The sequence below is a fragment of the Columba livia genome, chromosome 18 (assembly GCF_036013475.1).
Source record: "Columba livia isolate bColLiv1 breed racing homer chromosome 18, bColLiv1.pat.W.v2, whole genome shotgun sequence".
Lineage (NCBI taxonomy): Eukaryota > Metazoa > Chordata > Aves > Columbiformes > Columbidae > Columba > Columba livia.
This window is the reverse complement of record NC_088619.1, coordinates 9,246,255-9,265,694: the sequence shown is the minus strand read 5'-3', so window position 1 is coordinate 9,265,694 and position 19,440 is coordinate 9,246,255. Positions and strand designations below refer to the sequence as shown.

At 45.7% G+C, this 19,440-nt stretch overlaps 1 protein-coding gene across 4 annotated transcripts in view; it reads right to left on the bottom strand.

Moving 5' to 3' along the window:
• Nucleotides 1-19,440, bottom strand: part of TMEM94 (transmembrane protein 94) — a 45,591-nt gene that overhangs the window by 17,421 nt on the left and 8,730 nt on the right. Inside the window, exons 1-14 of one of the 4 annotated variants that reach the window (XM_065034037.1) lie at nt 17,865-18,073; nt 12,930-13,049; nt 12,175-12,302; nt 11,437-11,573; nt 10,567-10,763; nt 9,707-9,858; nt 9,005-9,107; nt 8,605-8,691; nt 7,996-8,112; nt 4,260-4,316; nt 2,307-2,411; nt 1,545-1,709; nt 1,095-1,304; nt 611-926 (exon numbers count right to left, since the gene is read on the bottom strand). In XM_065034037.1, the coding sequence (XP_064890109.1) occupies nt 611-926; nt 1,095-1,304; nt 1,545-1,709; nt 2,307-2,411; nt 4,260-4,316; nt 7,996-8,112; nt 8,605-8,691; nt 9,005-9,107; nt 9,707-9,858; nt 10,567-10,763; nt 11,437-11,573; nt 12,175-12,302; nt 12,930-13,049; nt 17,865-17,918 (1,948 nt within the window). In that variant the 5' untranslated portion in view covers nt 17,919-18,073. Of the gene's footprint in view, nt 1-610; nt 927-1,094; nt 1,305-1,544; nt 1,710-2,306; nt 2,412-4,259; nt 4,317-7,995; nt 8,113-8,604; nt 8,692-9,004; nt 9,108-9,706; nt 9,859-10,566; nt 10,764-11,436; nt 11,574-12,174; nt 12,303-12,929; nt 13,050-17,864; nt 18,074-19,440 lie in introns of those variants that run through there. The other 3 variants (XM_065034038.1, XM_065034039.1, XM_065034040.1) reach the window with 3 other exon arrangements.

Here is a 19,440-nt window from a genome sequence, read left to right as displayed (position 1 = left end):
GCTGCGCTCACTGTGCATCTGCACCAAGATGGCTCAAGATCTATGATGAAAAACGTTCAGAAGGATGAGATGTTGTTAGAAATTACAGCTTTCTGGTTTACTGAAGAGATGAACTGTGCCATCGACAGACAAGTAAAGAAGTGAGGTCAAGAGCTTCCAGATTTTAATCTTAGTGTTACCTCAAACTTCTCTCCTGTGCTTTGGTTTTCTCATCTATAAGATGAGCTGAGGTACCTCACATCATTTATATCCAAACTCCTCACAAAGTATCATGGTAAGACAGGGCAGCTATCTGTCCATTAGCAGGTATTCTTTGTCTCCTGATGAGTCTCCTGGCAGACTCAAGCCAGAAGAATACCAAGCCTAGCCAGGGCTGGCTGGAAATATCCTTGATGACGTTCGTTCTTTGAGAGTGTCTGCAATGTCAGAACTTGCTAAAAGTAAACTCTTTAATAGACTCTTTTGGCAACCAAACAACAACAGAGTCAGCTCTGCAATTCCACCTTCTCAGCAACCAGGACTGGGGAAATATTTTTCTTGTGCTCTCTAAGGATTAAGTGTCTATTGACAGCTCTGATTTCTCTGCATCTGCTCATCCAATTTCCCTTACCTATTAGCCTGGCAAGCTCACAGAGGCCCCAGGGCACATGGACAGGCAGCACGGCGTTGTGAGTTTCCTGGAGGGCAATGTTGCAGAGGTGGTCAGAGAAGCGGCACAGACGTTCTGTCACGCTGGCGTTGCAGAGATTGAGCAGCACGTTCAGGCCCAGAGGCTTGAGGGAATTCAAGTGCATCTGCCAGTTGGAGTCATCAAACTGGATGCAGGAGGGGTTTTGCTGGTCTTGGGACAGGCTAAGCATCTCCAGGTGGTAGTCACACACAAAGTCTTCAGCCTCACAAGCCAACACCTCGCTGTCAGCGACAACCTGGTCCAAAAGATGGGAAAATTCTGGTTGGTTACAATGGATACAGCTTGTGCCTAGAATCCCACAGGGAATTCCCAATTAAACTCCCAAAAGGGGAGACTCTGTGGGTTAAAGTCTGTCTCATAGCTCCACAGAAGGCTACTTGTGTGCCCCTTCTGTATGTCTTACCTGAGCATGTTCCTCCTCTCCACCCTCTGTGTCCTTGCTGAAGCTCACATTGGATCCAGAGGGATGTTTGCTTCTGCTGTTTGGCTTTCGGTGGGCATGGGCATCAGGAACCTTTGGAGCATCAGTAGACCAGTTGTTCCTCTCCTGCTCATTCGTCATGTGGACTGTGTCTGCCAGGGGGCCAGAGAGCAAAGCGTCTCTTTCGTGGGGCTGCAAGAAACGAACCAAATGAACAGTGGTGACTCAGTGTTCAACAGGAGCCACTACTGATTCACCTGCTGCTTTAGGACTCCTGTAGAAGAGGATCTCACTCTTGCTGCTGGTTTATCTTTTAAGCAAAGAATTATGGCATAGGACTTCTTTACAAGCCAAGGGCTTCCTCTATAATACAACAATGTGTGTGTCAGTCAAACTGATTCCAGCCAACATTATGCATTACTTATCCCTCACCTCATCTTCCATCTCAGGATGGCAGAAAGACCGTGTAGAGAGCTCATCAGTCAGATCCTCGTGGCTATCGTGAGGTGGCTCCACTTTCCCACTGAAGAACAGAACCGTCTCTGGGCTGGGGTTTGGCCAGGAAAGAATCCCCTGCTTGTCTACACAGCAGAGCACCTAGAGCATCCCACAACAACCCCAAGAAAACAAAATCTCGGTGAAAACATGTCTCAGTGTTATAAACGTCACACGTTTAATAAACACATGGGAGGACAGATAAGTCTCTCCTCCACCAACCTTCTTCCTTAAGAAACTGCACCTAATAACTCTCTAAGAAATCCAAGGATTCCTTGCTCTAGCAGGACTGATGGGTTAACATCAATTTTATCTCAGGATATTGCAAAACTAGGCATGAAGACCATGGAAAGGAAGCAGCTACTGAACCTGTTTCGCCAGCTAGTACCTCATCAGGATCAGAACCAGCCGGTTCTTGAACAGGAGACAAGGGAGTTATGGGACCAGAACCAGAGATGGAAAATAGAGACACCCTGTTAGATGCCACAGAGTAATCTCTAACCTTTGTTTTTGCACTGAATATGCTCCTTAGGCAAGACAGGACAGTTTTAAACTCTTCTACAAAGTTGCCAGAAGGGTTTCTAATCCCAGCAAAGTGAACTGACTGCTAACAGTCTGTGCTCAGGGAAGGACGAAATGAGCGATGAAAATAAAGCATCCACTTAGGGCTCTTCCTTCTGACAGCCCAGCAATACTCACAGTGACAGATCCCAGACTGTGGAGCAAGCTGGAAGTGAAGCTCAGAGTTGGGGATTTGCCTTTTAAAACACAGAGGAAGTGGCTCCAGATACAGCGTATCATTTCCTGCGGAGGGAAGCAGAGGACATCAGCCAATTAAAGACGCGTTCGGTGAAAGCCGAAGGGAGGGAAGGAAGAAAGGGAGCGTGACATTACCTGCTTTCAGGTTCAACACAGTGGTACACTGTAAAATAAACATTGGTCTCTGTGGGAACCTGATAACTGATACGGTGTTCATGTTCTCAAGGGAAAGGCATTTCTTCCCCCTTCCAGGGCTTGCTAACAGATTGCTGAATTGAGAATACACTGAAACTACCTTTGTCTATCCAAAACCACGGGAAGGAATTCTGAAGTAATTTCATTTGGGGTGAATCGGTTGTTACGTCTTAGTATTTGTTCCTCCGGTGACTCTCACCACCCTGGATTATAGAGTTTGAGGCCTTAAGATGACAATTACCACCCTGCAGACTTGGCAAATGGAGTCACTGTGGTGACTTGCCCAAGGTTACTGACCGAGGCAGTGACAATGTTGGAAATAAAGCCAAGGTGCCCTGCCTACTCCATCATTATAAATCAATCGTAATCAACATGGTAATAAACTGAAAGAAGGGAGTATTTTGCAAAATTCAAATGTCACGTTGGTGCCCTTTATCTTCCACACGAAAATCCCTCAGAGGGAGTCTGGATGGCAGCAACCAATCTGAGCATCAGAGCTGTATGTTTTTCTCTGTTCACTCCTAAATCCAGCAAAACCAGGTTTGCATCACAGTGCTGTTTTACTGCTTTTTAGCTGTTGTTCTGGAATGCTGTCACTGCGGAGCACTTCCCTCGAAGTTCCTGAGATCAGGTTCCTTAGTTCCTAAGGGTTAGTACAGCTACAAGCTCAAATGCAAAAAAAAAAGCATGAGCTAGCACCAGAAAGAAAAAAGCTCTTATTTAAACCAGTTTCTTACAAGCAAAAATGTTACATAAGTACAAAAGGAAAGAAGCAGATGTTCTCAGTGAGAAAGGTCAGCTCAAATCACTCTCATTTGACAACTGAAAAACATGTCAGCTAAATGATGAACTAGCACAGAAATACAAAATATTCAGCAAAGGAAATTGTGTGTGTGAATCCATGTGCACTCCCCTGTATGGCTGGGAGCAAGGCGATATTGATTCTTGTAATATCCAGGGATTTTTAATCACTCCCGAAGTCCATCTGCCTTCTTAAGGAACGGGGAATCCTAATGCCCAATCAGACAGAAAAGTGTCTTTCCTCTACCCACTTGTTTAATCTGGATGATGCAATTTATAGAGCAGCCAGATGCAGTTTCTCCCCCCGAAAAAGGTCTTCTGAATGTTTATTTGCCCCATCTTTGGAAGCAATACTAATGTGCTTAAGGTTGTTAAGGAGCCTATGAAACAGGATCAGACTTTTAAAAAGCCTGAACATCCCATGATCCCCTCGTTGTGTGTGGTCTTGGTGCTGCCCGCTACCCCCTCCGCTCTTTAGTTTTGGCTTGAAGGAGGTTTATCTGGTACAAGCACAAGACTTCAAAATACTTCCCTTCGTTCCAACACACGCCTTAAAAAGTTTATTTTACTCCTGGAACAAGAGGACTTGAAAGAGTTACTTTCTTCAGAGCAGAAAGAGTTGATTTCAAACCACTTGCAGGACTCAGAAAAGCACAACTGGGCTCGGTATCAAAGTCACCTCGATCTGTGGTCAGCAGAGCAGCGTTTAGGTGGGAAGGCGTGGGGGAAAGACATGCAACCTGCATGCATAGCAAATTAAAGCAGCTAATGCGTGACAATGGACAACTGAGACACATAAAAAGGGTCTAGGAACAAGCAGGAAAACAGAGAGGAAGGGAAAGGATATAATGAAGTTCTGCAGTGAAGATGGAAGAAAACAATTCATAATAATAGTACCTGAGAAGATACCATCTCTGTGTAGCTGCTGAGAGTGTCCTCTGAAAACTTAGCAAGCTGCAGCAAGAGAAGAGACCAGTTACTATAATTGTGCTCAGAAATGTGCTGTGAGGAACATCCTTCCCTAAATACTGTGACTTCAGAGAGAAGAAAGCAGGAGTCTTGCTCTGTGGGAATCGCTACACCAGGGCAGACCAATAATTCATCAAAGCAATTAAGTCTTTAATTGACTATATTTTTATCTAGTCGTGAAGCACAGTCAAAGTGCTTAGTGCTGTACATCACAGAAGAACACACGGTCATTACCCAAGTGTCTACAGAGAAAATAATAGCAATTAGACCCAGTGGAGGCTCTTTCTGGATGGTTATTTTTAGACAGAAAGAGCTGGGATTGACTGATCTGTTTTTAAGTTATATGGGTCAGTGAAAAGAAGGGAGCTGGAGGGGTGGTTGGAAAAGCAGGTGCCCGGAACACAGCGGACACGGAGGAACGAGGTGATGTGGGTAGGAAACGAAAGAAATTCCAGCAGGGCACTGCCGTGGGGCCCTTGGATTACACTGAGAAATCCGGCACAAATTCCACAGTAGATGTAATTTTGAAAAACAGTTTAAATTTAAGGATATGTATAAGCAAATATGGCGATTACATTCGTATGTAAATAAAATGACAGCCCAAATAATAATGCATACATTTGGCACTTTAAAGAGGGTCAGTTTAACAAAGCTGAAAAAAGCCAAGACAAATTAGAAATAATTTAAACTGAGAACTATGAAGGATAATTGGGAATTGTTTAACAATAGTTTGTTACAATTTTTAAAAGCAAAAATCCAAAACTCCACAGTTTAGAGTGGAAGTGAAAATAGAAGTAAAAATTAACAGACAAATAAGACAAAGTATACCAGTAGGCAATCAACACCAGTCCACTGGTTTTGACGGTGAAATTCCAAATGATAGAGCAGGCAAGGCAAACATGTTAAATAAATATTGCTATTCTTTATTCAGTGATATAATCATACCATATGATAACTTGGAAATATTTTCCATTCTAACACTGGCTGCTAAAAGTAAATATGTTTAAATTAGCAAGTCTGGACAGCTTTCTGATCGTTACTGCTGATTCTGCACAAGGCTTGAACCATGGATTAAGTCCCAGTGCAATGCAAAAAAGCTCATGTGGTGCCAGTGCCTAAAAAGGGTGAAGAGAACAAACCAAGTTACCACAGGACTCCAGACAGACTTTGATTTCAGACAGAATAACAGAGCAGCGAACGTGAGACTCAATTAAAAGAAGTGGAATAATACAACCAGTGCCAAACACCACAAGTATAAGAGTAATAAATCTCAAACTATTGTGATATCTCTTTTGACAAAATTACAAATTTCACTGATAAAAGTAATACTTTTGATGTAGACCACTTTGTACTTTGACTTGATATAAAATGCTTAATTAGTTTTCTAACAAAAACCAGAGTAATACCGGGGAAATAGGGCCCATATTAAATATATCAGAAATAGACTATCTCCAAATGGAACAGAAACTGAGGAATTATTTGCAATAGGATGTGTTACTGGCTCAAGCAGGGACAAATTCTGGGTATTTTGTTAATAGGCTGAAAGAAAATTTAAAACAAACAAAACAACATTACCAGCAGAGACTGTAAACTACACAAAGTTGGAGGCAGGGTCCAGTAATAAAGAGAACAGACCACTGTTACAGAACAAAATTAATTGCTTGGTAAATAAGCAAAACCATGCATACCAACAGGCACAAAAGTCAGGTTGCATCCTAAGAGCAAAAATGAAGGTTGGACTTACAGGATGAGGAGTCTGTCTTAGAAAGCAAATTATCAGCTGAACAAAGCATGGCCATTTAAAGCAGTGGCTAAAAGATCTAATCTGATCCTTTTTTGCACTAACGAGGGAACATAGAGTAGAAAGTCCAAATAATTCAGCACAGCTGTTACTGGAATATTTTGTGGGTTTTGGAGATTCATAATTCTGCAGTGATCCTGAAACACTGGACAAAGCTAAAAGGAAAGCCAAGAGAAAGTTTAGACTGTTGGAAAATACGCTTATAGTGACCCAAGGTGCTTAAACTGTTCACTTAACCAAAGAGACAGTAAAAGGGAATGTCAGTAGCTACAAGAGACCAGAAATTTGATTGACATGCTCTTAAATCTAGGAGACAAAAGATGTAAATGTTCTAGGGGTTGGAAATCAAACAGTACAAAAACTCTCACCAACACAGAATGCCCATTTCTAGCAGTGAAGTCAATAATTACTGAAGGAACCTATCAAAGGCAGTAGAAATGTTTTCAAACCAAAATCAAGTTCCTTTCGAAAGGGAATGCTGCAACTGCAGTAATGCCACGTGAGGTGGGGGCTCATTTTGGGGGCTACTGGTTTGTGCCCTGCCGGATGTCTGACTAACGAGTCGCAAGGGTCACCTACAGCCTTGAAAAACTGGGAATCAAACAGCTTGAACATGATGGGATGGGACAGAAGGGGAGAAGAAAGTCACACGGGCCAAGTGACTGGAGAGGAAGAGGGGAAGAGGGTCTTACCTGCTACATTTTGAACAGAGAGAAGGAAGAAGGGAAATAGAGAGGCCAAGAGAAGACTGCCCTAGTCAGGGGGGAGAATGACACGTCAAAACAGCTGTTCTGCAGTGGCAAGGATGGAGGATCATGTTTGAGGGGTCACAGAAAGAGCTGGCTGGACAGAGCGAGTTGCCTGGACAAAAAGGAGAAGACAGGAAAGAAGAGAAGGAAGGTGCAAGTATGAGTGGGTATGTTGAGAACAATAAAGCAGGAAAAGCCAAGGAGCTCTGGCTTTTCCCAGCCAAACAGAAAGGTGTGAAAGGAAAGAGGAAGGTCGCAAAGACAGAAACCAAGTGGTGTTGAGAATGGATAGGAAAGGTGAATTGGAGAAAACACTGCAAAGAGACGGTAAATGTGCACACGCGACTGAGGGAGGTAACATGGGTCCTCCCTATCAGGACACAGGCAGCGTAGTCATGTACAACCTATATGGAGAAAGGAGAAAACACAGACCCAAGGCCACAGAGGCCAAGGAAGGACAAGAAGGAGAAACTGTTCCAGTATGGGCATAACAGAAGTGAGCACAGAAGACAAATATAGCACAGTGCATCTCACCAACACTGCCACCGGGAGAGAACAAGAAACACCCATCAGCACATCCTGTTCAGGATCACACACCCATCAGACTACCAAACTCCACTCCCCAAACCAGCACAACCGCCAGAAATTCCTCATACTCCCAGACCCACTGCAGAGGCCATGACTGCAAGCGAAGCCCTAGAGCCTCAGGAAAGGGCTGTTCAGCCCACACATTAAAACAGGGGATTGCAGAGGATCTCATGTATCCCATTCCTTCTCAGCAGCTAAATGTTCCTAGTTATGGCCACCACAGGGCATTTATCTCCAGCTTGACCCCTCTGACGGATTATATTTAGCTGATAGAAAGCACATGCCTTGAAGAGATTAATGGAATCACAGGAGCTTCCTATCACCTTGGGATATCTGTAGACAGGTTGAAGAAAATAAAACATCTGTTCAAGAAGAAGCCACACTGTGAATGCAGGGAGAGGGCATAGCTGAGACAATCAAAGATCCAATGTGGACACATCTGCTGAATTCAGTGGGCTCACTTGACAGAGCCCTTCACATCTCCTGCCCCCATCTCCGCAATGGTTTGATGTGAAGAGATACCCACCAGTGAGGTGGATGAGGCCTTGCTCATCTGGGCCAAGACTCTGGCTTCTCCAAAGGCTGTAGCAAGAACCCACAGGACAGGGAAGAGCAATGGAAGGATGGGTAGGACACCATTCACCTGAAAAAAAACCAATCGTGATCAACAGCAAACACAGAGACAAGAAGTCAGAGCTCTCACGTGACGTCTTTTCCACCAGAGTGAGAGGATGGGTAGGAGACTGCGGGGCAACACAGGGAGAGGCACAGGATGGGAGACACACACCCCCTTAGGGTTTGTAATGAGGGAGGCCAAGAATAAGTCACCAACCTGCAGCTGGTTTTCCTGATGAATGTGGCATAAACTCTGACAAGTTTAAAGGCAAAGGATACTATATATACACACATACACATATATACATCCATGGTGAGAGAAAGCAAACAATGTAAGGGCAGTCTAGGAGGAACGGCCAGGGTAGAGTTGTTGTCATGCTCTGCTGAGAGCTCCTGGATCCAGCATGCTCAAGGACACGTATAGGACCCTATGACAGGACGAAGCAGGTTGCATAGGGAGCAAATCAGTCTCGATGGTGCTCTGGGTGGAGCTGGAGGGGAGCTCAAAGCTCTCCTTTACCTGTAGCTGAAGAAGACTGTACTGCCAAGAAGCAATTCCAGGAGCTTTGAAAATGAAGCGCACAGCATTGGTGATCAGAAAGCCAGCCTGCAATTCAAACAAAGACAACGTTGTTGGCTAACTACTAGTACTTGCAGGGAAGGAGTTTTCACTGACTTTTAACATTCTCAGCCTTGGGAAAGTCTGGAAGATATACTTGGGCTGCTGCTGCGGTTCCTCCCTCCACTCTCACTGCTACATGGCTCAGCATTTTTGCTTTTCTGAACCACCCAAGGCACACACAGAGTCGGCTGCATGAGTGAGGGCCTGGCCACAATTTCCTGTTGACGGCTGCAAATTCTTCACCTTTATTGACAAAACACGGCTATATTCAACAACAAAGGCTTGAAATGGGACCTACCAGTACAACAGGGACTGCGTATTTCAGCATCACTGACTGTACAGTGAATCTCTCATTATCCAGGGCTGTCACAGGACGTGACAAAGCCATTTCCAGACACCACCTAAAAATGGAGAACAGCTTGAGATTTTGGCAACCAAGACCCTAACCCTGCACCTTCCTCAAATATAAACCTCCTAGTAGACCTGAACACTGTGTTCACTCTATGCTATGAGGGGCAACCTCCAAAAGATAATCCAAGTTCTACAGTAGCAGTGTTGCACTTGCCATGGTAAATGTGCAGTTCTGTTGAATGAACTCCCCAGGTCTCCTCACCCCCTTAACAAGAAGGCTCCACCACCCCAACTGAAAACTCCAACAGGACATTCAGAAATCTGCACCTCCAGTTGACCAAAGGGTGTCATATCATCAAACACATGAAATCTGTGACCTCCCTGTATTGTTAAAATTGGTTGGAAAGTAATGAGCTGAACAGTAATACTTAGCATATATGTGGTTTTATATATTAGCCTCACCTACCAGTTAAGGAGGACACTAGAAGACAGACAGTTAAGAGACCTGGAGCATTCCCAGGTAACAGAGAAGACACAGCATATTTGAAAATTCCTGTCCAGAGCTGGTAAGTCTCATTCTTTGCTGATACAAGGGAGCAACAAGGACAGAGACAAGCTGTGCTGGCATTGTGCCGTGTGTTTAACCCACCTGACATTATCAATTATCGGGGTCTTCAAGACACGGAAGAGACGATACAGCTGAGGGTTCTGAGGTCCCTTCTTCACTTCTCCCCTGGGGGAGGGCGGAGGTGAGAAAGGTGGAAACAGATCTCCTGGCTCCAGAACTATGTGCTCATCGTCCTAGAAAAAAGTCAGAGAGCCCAAAGGCTGCACGGTCAGGGCCTTCGTGGAATCCTGCTGTGAGGAACTGGAGGTTTAGTCCTACATGGTCCCTCTCACTGCTAGTGACACAATACCTGTTTGTCACCAAGCTCGACTAGCTAAAATGAAATGTTTGTGTTCAAGCACATTTGGTTGTTATGAAACTTGGCATTTGGAGTGAGTTAAGAAAAAACGCAACAAGGATATATTTCAAGCTTTAAACTTTTTCCAGTCTTCTGCAAGCAGCAAAATCCTTGCATAGATCTTGTAATGGATTTATTAATTTACTTCTACCCCATGTATTTTATATTATCTTCTTTTATAAGAAATCAGTAGTAAGGAGAAGGTCATAGCAGACACTTCTCCACATAAAAAACAGGACAAAGTAGGGGTTTTGTATGTCATAGCATCCTGCTGGAGAGATTCACTCCACTTATATTTAGCAGCACGTTACAATTCCCCCTTGACCTGTTGCTTTGGAATCACATTAGTGTCTGCTGTCTATCACGTTTGGGAATTCATAGAGAAGATGCAGTCTGTCCTTGACTAAACTGGAATTTCAAATTATTTTCAAGGTCAGAAGAAATCAAACACTCCAATAATCTGTACACTGGGAATTATGAGTATTAGCAAGAAAATCTGGGAAATATATTGTGACAGGCCAAGGAAATAAGAGAAGCAAGTTACCTTAATCCCTCTCAGAGAAGCAAATGACTCCTGGCCTGGCCTCAAAGCGATGACATCTCCTTCTACTAACAGGTTCACAGGCAGGTTGACGAGATGACCATCCCTGTAGGCCCAGTGAAGGGACCAGGATGGGGCATAAGGCATGTGAAGGTCAGGGTACATGGAGTCTGGCCATTTCACCTCTTTGCCAAGTGTATCTGAAAGCACGCAGCGTGAAAGAAGTAAGTGATAACTATTCTAGAAAAGCAAATCATACATCAGTTTACATCCTTTAGTGGCTACAGGTCCTTCAGTGCTAAGCTCAGTCCATTCCCATGACCTTTCATCATCTCTCTCCCGTTGATGGCTTTTCCCCCCTCTCTCCACCCAGTACTAACAACTAAACATAGTCATTTTATAACCTTAAATACAGACTTGTACAATGGAAAAGCTAAAGGTTGTCCTTAAAGCTGCCGCACTGAAATGAACTGCCTCCTCAGGTTCAAAAGCCCCTGCTGAGACGATGCTCACGCACAGCAATTTATTTCCTTCTGTTCTATGTTGTGGTACAACCCCTCGTATTCTTCTCTCATCATCTGCTGCAAGGCAGATATTTTTGTAAGATACTGAGGATTCGAATGACTTCAAAGCACAGACATAACAGACGCCTACCTGAAAACACACAGATTGGAAGCACATGGCCGCATGACAGCTCGAAATAACTATTCTACAGGGCAGGCATGAGTAGGACATAATTCTCACAGCCTGTTTCTGTGTGACGCAGGAGAAGTCTAGTAAGCTCAATTAGTAACGTGTGTGATCAGGTTTGGAGAAAAATCCAATGGGAGGAAAACACAAATGCAAATGAGAGACAAATGAATGAGACCTCACCATTTATCTTCTCAATGATTGTCTGAAGTCTCCTCTCCACCTCTCTGCACTTCAGCCTCTCTTGACGCCCGATCATGAAGAGATCCAAGAGGAGAAGGAGGAACAGCGCCAGTGCATTAACTATCTCAGCACCTTGGCTTTGCACCGCAAAACAGAAGACAGCAGAAAGTGTATGAGGTTTGAGTAAATGAGCAGAATACACTGCCAGACGCCCACAGAAATACATGCACACCTGCTCGGTTGTTTATTCCTACATCCCACAGACTTAGGGCTAAAAATGAAAAGCAGAGAGCTATGATCACACTTCTTTAGAATAATGCCACCAGAGAAGTCCGAAAAGGCCCATCTCACTTAGAAAGTACCCTTGCAAATACAATCAAGGCATGCTATGGTGCACGTGACAGCGCAGTAACTTCTCCTATGAGCCACTAACTTCTCCAGTTTCAAAATCCTTCCTAACTGTGAAAATGCGTAAAGACTTTTCAAGACCTACGAATGCTGTAGAGAAAGAGTCTCAGTCTCTCCATAGGATACTCTATGGGTCTATCAGAAGCAGAATTAAGTTGGCTGAAGTTTTGTGAAAGGGACTGACAGGGAGAGAATTACCACTGTGAGTATGCTAATGTCTAGATGTCTAAACAGAATGAGGGACAGCAGTTATGTTGGCCATGCACAGTGTCAAGACAATGTAAAACTACCGCCTTGCTTCAGTTCACCAGCACAGGGTGTTTTGCTTACCTTCCCTGGGGCTGGCTCCCGTAGCAGCACAGCAGCAACAGCACTGCCAGAAGCATCAGAGATGCACCAGGCCAGTGGAAACAGGAGCAGCGGTTACCATGGTACAGAAAACTGCTCCTCCACACCTCCTACGGAAGGAGAGCAGCAGACAGTGAGCATTCACGAAATACAGAGCCAGACATTTGAAAAAGCAGAGTGAGAAAGGGTGAAGGCAGCAGTTGATGCTCCAGGATGAGCACAGTTTTGTAAAACCCCTGAAAATGATACAGAGCTCTCCAGATCAGTGATGGGAATGCTACAGCACTAACAGTTGCTCAGCTGGCGAGTCTGGGTGAACACTCTCTGCTTTACTCTTGCTTGGAAGAATGAAAAGGCTTCTGTGCCAGGCTGCCCCATTGTCACTAGCCAAGCAAGGAACTCTTTTAAGTACTGTGCATAAACAGTAGCACTTTGTATTCAACACATAGGCCAGGCAAATATGGTGGAGAAGGGGAGACTGCTGAGCTTCAGAGATTCCTCTCCACCCAGATCCTTCACAGGTGAAGCTAAGCTCCTGCAGAGCAACCAGGAGAAAAGTGCTGAGAGAAATGTACCCTTAGGTAGATTCCTTTGTTTTCAAAGACTTTAGCAGTTCTACACCCAGACACTCCGCCACAGCAGTCTGGGAGGGAATGCAGCCAATTTTTGTTTAATCTTCAGCTTTCCTTTGAGAAAGGGAGACTGAGCGCCCAACCTTCTGCCATTTGGTGCCTCACCTTCCATGAAGTCACTTTTTTCCGTTCCTTCTGATGCCCCTCCAGCAGTGCTGACAACTGGTCTCTCAGGATCGTGAGAGCTTTCTTTGTGGTAAGGCCCAAACTCGAGGTCATCTCATCCTGAGGTGCCAGAAGAACAAACTGTTTAGAGCTTTCCTGTGTCTTTTTCAGGCTTTTTCCTGGTGCCTGACTGAGCACCCTACCGTGAATGCCCTGCACTCATCATCGCTGGTCTGATTCTCCACTTCCCTGCAATCATCTTCCCTCCTGTGAACTTTGGACTTCTGGCTGGAACTAGAGCACCTAGATAATATCAGGTAAACAAACCGGTCCTGACTGCGCCGGATAAATACTTTATCAAAGCACAATACCAAGTCATTTCTGTGAAACAAGATTCTAATCAGCAGAAGCCAGGGACAATACAAAGGGAGGCTGCTCAGCTCCAAGGTTACACAGGCTTGAACTGGTGTCAGCTTGTAGAGAACAGAACACAGGTATGGTAGAACTTTAATGACAGAGGATAGATCTTTCTAACAGTAATAACAACAAAGTAGTCGAATATCTGCAATTCTAAACAAGACGGGTCTGGTTTCCACAGCTGCTTGTTACAAATTTTTGGGTGTGAGCCCTGCCTTTGTGGCTGCTCTGCCACAGAAACCCCCAGGGTTAAGTGCTAGGCCATGGATCAGCTCAGGAGGAGATGTGTCTCCAGCATCCACTCTCCCTTTTACAAGAGGAAGCACTAGAGTTTTAAGTGCTGAATTGTATGAACATATGAGGGAGGCATTTAGCCTTGAAGGGAGCACACCAGGTCCAGTCAGCAAAGAGGCAGCAGCCTGAAGGACGCAAGCCAAGAGCAAGCTATCTGGAAAACACCGCCATAAGATGCTGATAACAGGGGAACGGGGTAAATTCATTTCTGGGGCAAGAACACTAGCATTTGCCTTTCTTTCAAATCACAGACGGCTGCAAGACACTGAAGACAGATCACTGAATCAACAAGGAACCACGGGCAGGTGTCCAGGAGAGGGCTACAGCAGATTATCAGGGAACCGGTCAATAGAAGTTCTCACTTGCACTTCACATTTAAACGCAAACCCCCCGAGGGCGTACAGCGCATAGGATATCCTGCACGCTAGAAATGCTCAGGTGTATTGTACTATTTACAGAGCGCAGAACGACTGAGCACAAAGCAGGCAGGAAGCTTCCCCCTCCGGTCCCCACTAGCGTGACACGTCCCAGTAAACCCAGCTCGGGCAGGAGCTGCAGCTGTTCCTGCTGTTGCAGCCAGAAGCTCTTCCCAGCTCAGCCAAATCCACCGCGGTCTCAAACTGCAGCAGCTCTGCCCCAGGAGCTGCCTGCACACAGCAGCTCTGCAAGCGCAGCTCAGCTAATATCTGCACTTTTCTTCCTGTTCCTTAACCGAGCGGTTTCACGATGAACATTTACCGGAATCTAATCTTGTGCTTCAGACTCATTTGCACTGATGGTCCAATCCAAAACTGTAATGTTGGCGTCAAGGAACAGCGCACAGCTGCCCTTTAAATTATCATCTACCACACGCACTCCCCACCTGTCAGGGACTATTTGAAACACTAAATTCTGGCCAAGCAGAATCTAGCAATGCTGCTTTAGCTGCACTTTTACAGAACTAAAAATAATCCTGCTGTAGTTTACACTCTGTATCAGTTTTAGGAATAGAGGAAGCAGTTCTGTGTTGCTCTTGGAAGCAGCCCAGGTAACATCAGCACAGGACTAAACATAGGAGCCTCTCAAAGACTCCCAGAGGAGAAGACGACAGGCAATGTCACTGGCAACAGAAATGCTCCTGCACCACAGGAGTGCTGCAAACAGGAGTGTCCGTGAGCGACACGGAGCAAGAGACACAATAAGGTTTCTCTCTCTGAGTGCTGCGTGTTTGGAGCATGGCAAAGCACCCACAAAGCGCTCATCCTCTCCAACACGGGGAAAGCAGACAGATAAATAAAAGACACAGAATGAAAGGCAGCAATAATAAGAAGGACTTTGAAGAGCTAAGTCTTCTTAGACACCCAGCTGGTTCCAATGGATACATCAAAAGCTAGAGAAGAAATGAGAGGAAAGCTGCACTTAATGCCAACACCTGCCAACACACGCTGCCTGGAAACAGAAACTGCCACATCACAGCAGGCAGCGAGCAGAAAAAGGCAGCAAATCCAGAGGTAATCAGAAAGGCTCCTGAAATACTTGCACACCTGCTCCAGTCTTTACACAGGAGTTACTGTTTTGCTGTAGTATCAGCCAAGGGGAGGGCGGCCACAGAGGAGGTTGCTGTAGCAGGTGAGCAAGAACAAGTGCAGAGCGTGGCAGGGAGGGCAGGGATTGTTCAACACCCATCCTGACATTTAAAACATGGAGCATTCGGCAAAGCGGGCAGAGCCAGCCTAGCAAACGCTGCAATAATGCGAGCGAGAGGCTGCCTGCGGTGACTGAGATAACCTACTGCTGGCGAGCACCAAGGGAAAGAGCTGGGAAGCAAGGAATGAAAGGGACAGGCTACAAGAGCCACCCTGAGCTCCTGGTGAGGGGCAGCTGCAGGTTTTCACAACAAGAGCTGTCCTGCTAAGTCATCAACTGCTAATGAGGCGTTTTTCAAACACCCTGAAGTAAGCCTTTCTATAGGCAAACCTAGGTGCTCTGAAGCTGTCCCAGAGGGATCTTTCCAGCCTTTCATCAGCTACAAGAGCTCTTCCTGACACAAAACAGGAGATGAGCACCCCAGGTGATGAAGCCCTTCACCAGGGGTGTCAGTTCATTAATAAAAATGTCAACGTTCACATCTTTGTTTTGGAAAGTTGCATTCAAAGAGTAATCGATTAATTTTCAGGTCAAAACAAAAAACAGTGAGATACCTTCCCACCCGCTGCCTCAGCATAGGGTTTCCTCTGAAAAATAGAAAAAAGAAAAAACAGACAGTGAATTCCAGGTCACAGTGAAATCAAACCCCTGATGGGTACCAGGAGGCATTTTAAGAGGCTACACTTTCGTTTTCCAGATGCACAAAGGAAAAAAGTCCTAAGAAGAAAATGAGCAGTTGCTTCCTCCTTTGCCTGGAGAGCACAGGAGCCTCTAAGTGCACTTGCGGCTCCTCTGAAGCTGACCCTGGTGATCCCAGCCGCAGTGATGGAGCCAGGTAAGCACGGGATGACTGCAACCCTCTGCCTTGCAGGTGACACCGCAGCCCTCAAGAGTTGTAATCTGCAGGACGGCTGTTAAGGAAAAGCACACAGTGCAACAGGTTTTTGCATGGCATTGTGAAAACCAGATGCTCCTCTGCACCTTAGTTTCTCATCTCCATAATGGGACTACCAACTCCTTACCAGCTGTAGGCATTGGAAAGATGAAGTATTTACCAACCCACCTGAACACTACTGGAAATCACAGAAAAAAAGAAATATGTGTCGATACCTGCACGATTCAGGCAGCTCCATCAAGCAGATCATGGCTCTTGGGGACCACTGCCTTTAAAACTGGACATGCTGGGAACGGTACCAGAAGGCACAATGAACGCAGCTATTAAACTTGGTTTAAATGCCACCTGACATGAGCTTGGCAGCCACAGTTTAGCTGCTGGTGGTCTTCAATCAAAAGAAACAAGGAAAGTGTTCAGCACAGCAGTGCCCAAGTTAATGGACAGAGCAACAGTCAAGAGCTGTCTCCTTCCTCCACCTGTAGCATCAGCACGAAAGGCAGCCCAGACCTCCCCTGGCCCTTGGACAAAAGAGCCCCCCCAGTGTGGTAACTGGGTGCCTGTGGGGCCGCAGTGTGGATGCTGGTTTTGAGGCTCCCTGCAGCTCATCACTAACAGGGCCTGCAGACTTCGACTGCAAAGAGACGCGGCTGTGGGCGGGCAGATCTCCGAGAGACCCGGCCAAAGCAACACCGACCAGCTGTCTGAATCACCACTGCACTTTGGTGTGAACATTTTAATCCACACAATGACATTCAAGTATAACGCCCTTCAAAAAGCACAGAGTAAGATGCCAACAGGCACAATCAACCTTTCCATATGGGTAATGCAAGCCCAGTGCTTTGCTTCTCCCTCAGCAAGCAGCAGCTGAACAGCAGAGAAAGGTGACCGCTCCCCAGGTAACAGCCCAGTTTCCATTTGTACATTCCCCAGCCGGTCTCTTCGGTCCTGTTTGCAGCAGCAAATCCCCAGCCATTGTTACCTGCCCCACCAGGCTGCTGGCACAATGAGGCTGTTTATGCAGTGCTTTGAAGCTCACCTGTACTACGCAATTATCAAGCTTTAATTACTGTAATTTATCCAGTTACAGTATTCCTCTAAGTTCAGAGAGCAGTTAGAGGTCCATATTTATTCTGGCTTCAACACACAGCACACTGCTTTATGCCAATGCAAAGCTCACTCCAGAGGATGCTAATTCCCTCCAAGAGGCCAGCAATGCCCAGAAACCCACACAACTTCAGCACATCTTTCGTTCACCCCATCAGTTTCCTCCTCATTCCCACTTCTTTATCTGAAGACTTTGGGGGCTAAAACTCTGATACAGCCGAGCAGGTGCACAGTGAGATGTTTCAAAGGGATAAGGAGGTTCAACAGCTACTGATCAAAGCCCATAGAAGAAACAGACAAGTTTAAGTCATGAAGCAGAGGGGCAGCAAAGCAGGAGTCAGCAGCTAAAATCATTTTTGCCCCCTCCTGTTGGTTCTAAGGCTAAATCTGCAGTTTAAAAAAGAGCTTTTTTCCCCATTACCTCCAACACTAAGCCGGTCCCTAGCTAAACTCATCATTCACTGTTTAATGTCCTGCCATAACCTCTTTCCCTAAAACCTCAAAGCTCTTCACGCACCATCACATCAGGCGAGATGCAGGTTGGGGAGGGAGAGAGGGAAAGCCATTTTGAATTTAAATGTTAAGGCAGAGAAACTTACTTTGCGGCATTTGCCTTGGTGGGGGATCCAGAGATCCGCTTGCTTGAAGAGCATCCGGGCTAAATTCCTGCACCACCTGCCCAGCAACTTGCAGTGCTGCTGCCCTCCGAAAATGAGAGAGCAAAGAGGGAGAGAGAGCAAGACTGTGCAGAGCCCAGCGCTGCAGAGAATGAGACAGAAGCAGCAGAGTGAAGCACCAGTCTGCTGATTAATTCAGCCTGTTTCCAGTCACGCTGCAGATCCAGCAAGGGGGCGGTGGATGGGGGTGGGAGATGAGGGATAGAAAAGGGGAAAAAACCGGCAGAGAGAGAAGAAAGTTTGCCCAGGATAGCACCAGACGTCTGTAAGAAGGGTCCATTCATCAGATGGAGCCGACGCAGCTACAGTCCCTGGGTCCCCTGCCTGTAGAGATGCATATGCATGCACTGTAAGGGTTGGTGCTGACAGACAGCGGTCTGTGGAAAGGCAGATGGCAAATTAGACAGGACAAAGTGCTATAAAACATACTACAGGGGAAAGAACACCTGAACAGGCAAGGAAAAAGACTAAATTGAGACACAGAGCCACAGGAATCCTAACTCCCCTACATAAATCTAGGAGAGTCTTCCAGATGACTCCACAAAACCAGCACAGCCTTCTCTCTCACTCTCATCTTTTACAGGAATGCTGCCTTCTCATTGTTGGATGGAAGCACATTTATAACTGGGTTTTTATATAGCTCCTATTTCAGTGCTGTCCTAATTCTGTCTGGGGCTTCCCAGTTCTGCAGAGCAATCCCTAAACCAATTATTTTCATTCCAGCCAAGAACCACGTCAATAGCTTGCCAAGGATTACAGCTGGCCAGTGCAGAATGGAAGAGATGGGCACAGGAAGGGTTTCCAGTCTCTGCATATTATGTAGCTTTGAAGACCACGTACAGGCGTCAGGACTTGCCAACCCTCCCTGGCCAAGCTCTTCACTGCCTTTCCTTCCTGAAACAGGCACAGCCCATGTTCTGTGTCTAAAGCCAGAACTGAAGCGATTAAGAGGTCTTGATATTTACAACAAACCAAATGCAGGGTCTAGTTATCACCTCTGTGTTGACACTGAGTCACACATCGGTATTTAGTCTCACAAAGCTCCTAAAGCCAAAGCTGAAGGGAAGCAGACAGTGCATTTAATGTAACTCCAGGAGAAAACAGGGGGAGAAAGAAGCAAGACATCCTTCATCCTTCTGTAGGGCACTTTGTTTCCTAGACAACAATTTTAAACCGCACAGAGGAACAAAATGTCCTAATGGCACAATTTTTCCTTCCTTCCTCTTTTCCTGCTAAGAAACTACTCACCTACTCACTTCAGCACAAAGAAAAAAGGAGAAAAAAGAAAGGATCAACAACAACATGGGGTAAGAATGGACAAACCCTCCACAACATACATTTAACACCCCCTCTTATCGTAGTCCTTGCTGATCTGTCCCCCATGGCTCTGCACCTTCAGGAGGCTCAAATGAATATGAATAAAACAACTGGCTGGTGACAGCACAATACTAGGAATAACCTTTGTGCTTCATGCAGTTAAGAGGTCCCAACACAACTT